The sequence below is a fragment of the Apteryx rowi genome, unplaced genomic scaffold (assembly GCF_003343035.1).
Source record: "Apteryx rowi isolate R43461 unplaced genomic scaffold, aptRow1 scaffold_99, whole genome shotgun sequence".
NCBI lineage: Eukaryota > Metazoa > Chordata > Aves > Apterygiformes > Apterygidae > Apteryx > Apteryx rowi.
This window is the reverse complement of record NW_020451304.1, coordinates 1,266,948-1,270,123: the sequence shown is the minus strand read 5'-3', so window position 1 is coordinate 1,270,123 and position 3,176 is coordinate 1,266,948. Positions and strand designations below refer to the sequence as shown.

General features: G+C 67.8%; 1 protein-coding gene across 1 annotated transcript; it reads right to left on the bottom strand.

Moving 5' to 3' along the window:
- Nucleotides 1-1,264: 1,264 nt before the first annotated feature.
- On the bottom strand, nt 1,265-3,170 carry DHRS13 (dehydrogenase/reductase 13). Its single transcript, XM_026055315.1, has 3 exons — nt 2,626-3,170; nt 2,178-2,489; nt 1,265-1,560 (listed from the first exon to the last, which is right to left on the bottom strand). The coding sequence occupies exons 1-3, from the start codon at nt 2,993-2,995 to the stop codon at nt 1,265-1,267; spliced, it is 978 nt and encodes a 325-aa protein (XP_025911100.1). The 5' UTR covers nt 2,996-3,170.
- Nucleotides 3,171-3,176: the final 6 nt, after the last annotated feature.

Here is a 3,176-nt window from a genome sequence, read left to right as displayed (position 1 = left end):
GCCATGTTGGGAAGGTCAGCGCCTCGCCGCGCCACGCCCCGGGGGCGGAGCCCGGGGGACCTCCGCACCGCCGCCATGTTGGGTGTCGCGTGCCTCCGAGCGCGCGCGCGCGCACGAGAACATGGTGCGCGCGCGTGCACGGCGCGGCCGCTGCACCGCAGCGCGTACATGTGCGTGCAAGGCACAGCATGCTGCACTGCCCCACGTGCATGTGTGTGCATGGTGCGGCCTGCTGCACTGCAGCGTGTGCATGGCACAGCGTGCTGCACTGCCCCGTGTGCATATGTGTGCATGGTGTGGCCTGCTGCACCGCAGTGCGTACATGCGCGTGCAAGGGACAGCATGCTACTCTGCCCCACGTGCATATGTGTGTATGGTGCAGCCTGCTGCAGTGCATGCATGCGCATGCAAGGCACAGTGTGCTGCACTGCCCKGCGTGCATATGTGTGCATGGTATGGTCTGCTGCATTGCAGCGTGTGCATGCACATGCAAGGCACAGCGTGCTGCACTGCCCCACGTGCATGTGTGTACATGTTGTGGCCTGCTGCACTGCAGTGTGCGCATGTGTGTGCAAGGCACAGCATGCTGCACTGCCCCATGTGCATATGTGTGCATGGCATGGCCCACTGCATTGCCCCATGTGCATGCAGCTGCAAGGCACAGCCAGCTGTATTGCAGCAYGTGCATGCATGGCATGCTGCACTGCCCTGTGTGCATGCACATGCAAGGCACAGCAAGCTGCATCATGGCACATGCACGCCTGTGCAAGGCATGGGGGCTGCAGGGTGTGCATATGTGTGCAAGGCATGATGTCCTGCAATGCAGCACATACACATCTGCGTGCAGCGCATGATGCCCTGCACTGCAGGTTGTGTGTGCATGTGCAGTGCTCAGAGCATTGCACTGCAGTGCATGCATGAGTGTGCAGTGCCACAGCACTGCATTGTGGCAAGAGCCTGCACGCGCACGGCAGGGTGTGCTGCACTGCGGCGTGTGGTCCCCAAGGGCTGAGGCAGGGCTGCACAGGGGCTTCCTGTCACATTTCCCCGCTCTGTGTCCCTGCTCAGTCCCACCACGGTGACGCACGGCTCCTGCCAGCGGTGGGGGCCGCAGGAGGCAGCACCACTACTGGCTCCAGGCCAGCGGGGACCTGGGTGCCCTTCACCCCACCGTGGGTGCTGCGGCCGCAAGCACGACCCGGCCCGGCCCCTTCCCRCCCGGCTTCCCAAACGAGCCTCCCTCCGTCTCTCAGGCGAGCGGTGTTTATTGCCCGCGGGCGGCGGGGGCGGGCGGGCGGCGCGGGCCCAGCCCCACCAGCCGCTCGCTGCCCTCCCAGAGCGCCCGCGCCAGGCCGTCGTTGCGGCCCCGCGGCCACGGCTCCTGCGGGCGGCAGTCGGCGAAGTAGCGCCCGCTGAAGCGCTCCAGGCCCTCCTGCGTGGCGCAGTACAGCGGCGTCTCGGCGCCCTCGGCGGCGTCGCGGAAGAAGAGCCAGGCGAGCGGCACCAGCAGCGGCTTCAGCCAGAGCGGCGCGTGGCGGAAGATTTCTGTGTTGACGAAGCCTGGGGCGGGGGCAGTGCCGGTCGCAGCCCGCTCCCTGCGGCCAAGGGCCCGCGCCGGAGACGCTCGCTCYGAAACGAAAGCCGCTTCCGCGGGGCGGCTGGAGCATGGCCGGGGCCGTGTGCCATGTCCCTGCGCTGCATCGTGGCAGAAGGGCGGCATGGGACATTGCTGTGGGGACACGGTGCGCGCCCAGCCTTTGCACATCCAGCATTGCTRGTGTCTTCCAGCACCGCCTGGGGCTGGGCGCCTGCGCTGGCCTTGCAGCAGTGCTGGCACCACTCGGCTTTGCTGTGCATGCTGCACTGCGCAAAGGGACGCAGTGTGCAAAGGGTGTGCTGTTCAAAGGGACACCCCATGCAAAGAGATGCACTGTGCAAACGGATGCTCCGTGCAAAGGGATGCACCGTGCAAAGGGACACCCCGTGCAAAAGGAGGCACCATGCAAAGGGATGCTCCATGCAAAGGGATGCACCGTGCAAAGGGATGCTCCATGCAAAGGGATGCACTGCACAAAGGGACACTCCATGCAAAGGGATGCCCGGCCCACCCGTCCCCTCCCGACGTGCCCAGCTCTGGGCTGGGGGCTGGAGCTGGGACGGGCAGTGCGGGGCCATACCTGGGTGCACGGCGTAGCACGTCACCTCGGTGCCCTGCAGGCGCGTGGCCAGCTCCCGGGCGTGCAGCACGTTGGCCAGCTTGCTGTCGCAATAGGCYTGGAAGGTCTGCAGCGCCCCGCGCACCGGCCTGCCCAGGGCGGCGGGGTCGAGGCGCCCYGAGCAGTGGGCGCTGGACGCCACGATGACCACGCGGCTGGGCGCGCTGCGCTGCAGCCGCTCCAGCAGCAGCTGCGTCAGGAGGAAGTGGCCCAGGTGGTTCACCTGGAAGGTCAGGCCGTAGCCGTCCTCCGTCTGGCCCCCGGCGCTCACCCCTGCGGGCACAAAGCAGCACCTCGCCCGGGGGCTCTGCAGCCCCACGGCCTGCAGGATGGGCCCAGCCAGGCCGCGCATGCTCAGGCGGGCGCAGCCAGGCTGCGAGCTGCCCCCGCGGTGCCGCGGGGTGCTCACCCGCGTTGTTGATGAGCAGGTGGAGATGAGGCTCCTCACGCAGGAAGGCGCTGGCGAAGGCCCGCACCGAGCGCAGGCTGGCCAGGTCCAGGTGCATGAACCGCACCTCCGCATTCCCCGTCTCCTGCGGATACAGCACGGCGCCTGGGGCAGGGCTGGGGGGCTCATCCAGCCCGGGGTGGGGGGATGCACCGTGCCTGGGCTGGGGGGGACTGATCCACCTGGGGCAGGGGTGCATATGGGGGTGCACCATGCTAAGGGGTGCACCGTGCTGGGGGTGCACCACGGTGGGGGTTAGGGTTAGGTGCCCCATGCTAGGCATGCGCCATGCTGGGGGTGCTGGGGCCGCACTGTGCTGGGGGTGCACCATGCTAAGGGGTGCACTGTGCTGGGGGTTAGAGTTAGGTGCCCCATGCTAGGAATGCGCCATGCAGGGGGTGCAATGTGCTGGGGTGTGCCATGCCGGGGGTGCACCGTGCTGGCGCTGCACTGTGCTGGGGGTGCACCATGCTAGGGGTGCACCACGAGGGGGTGAGCCATGCTGGGGGTGC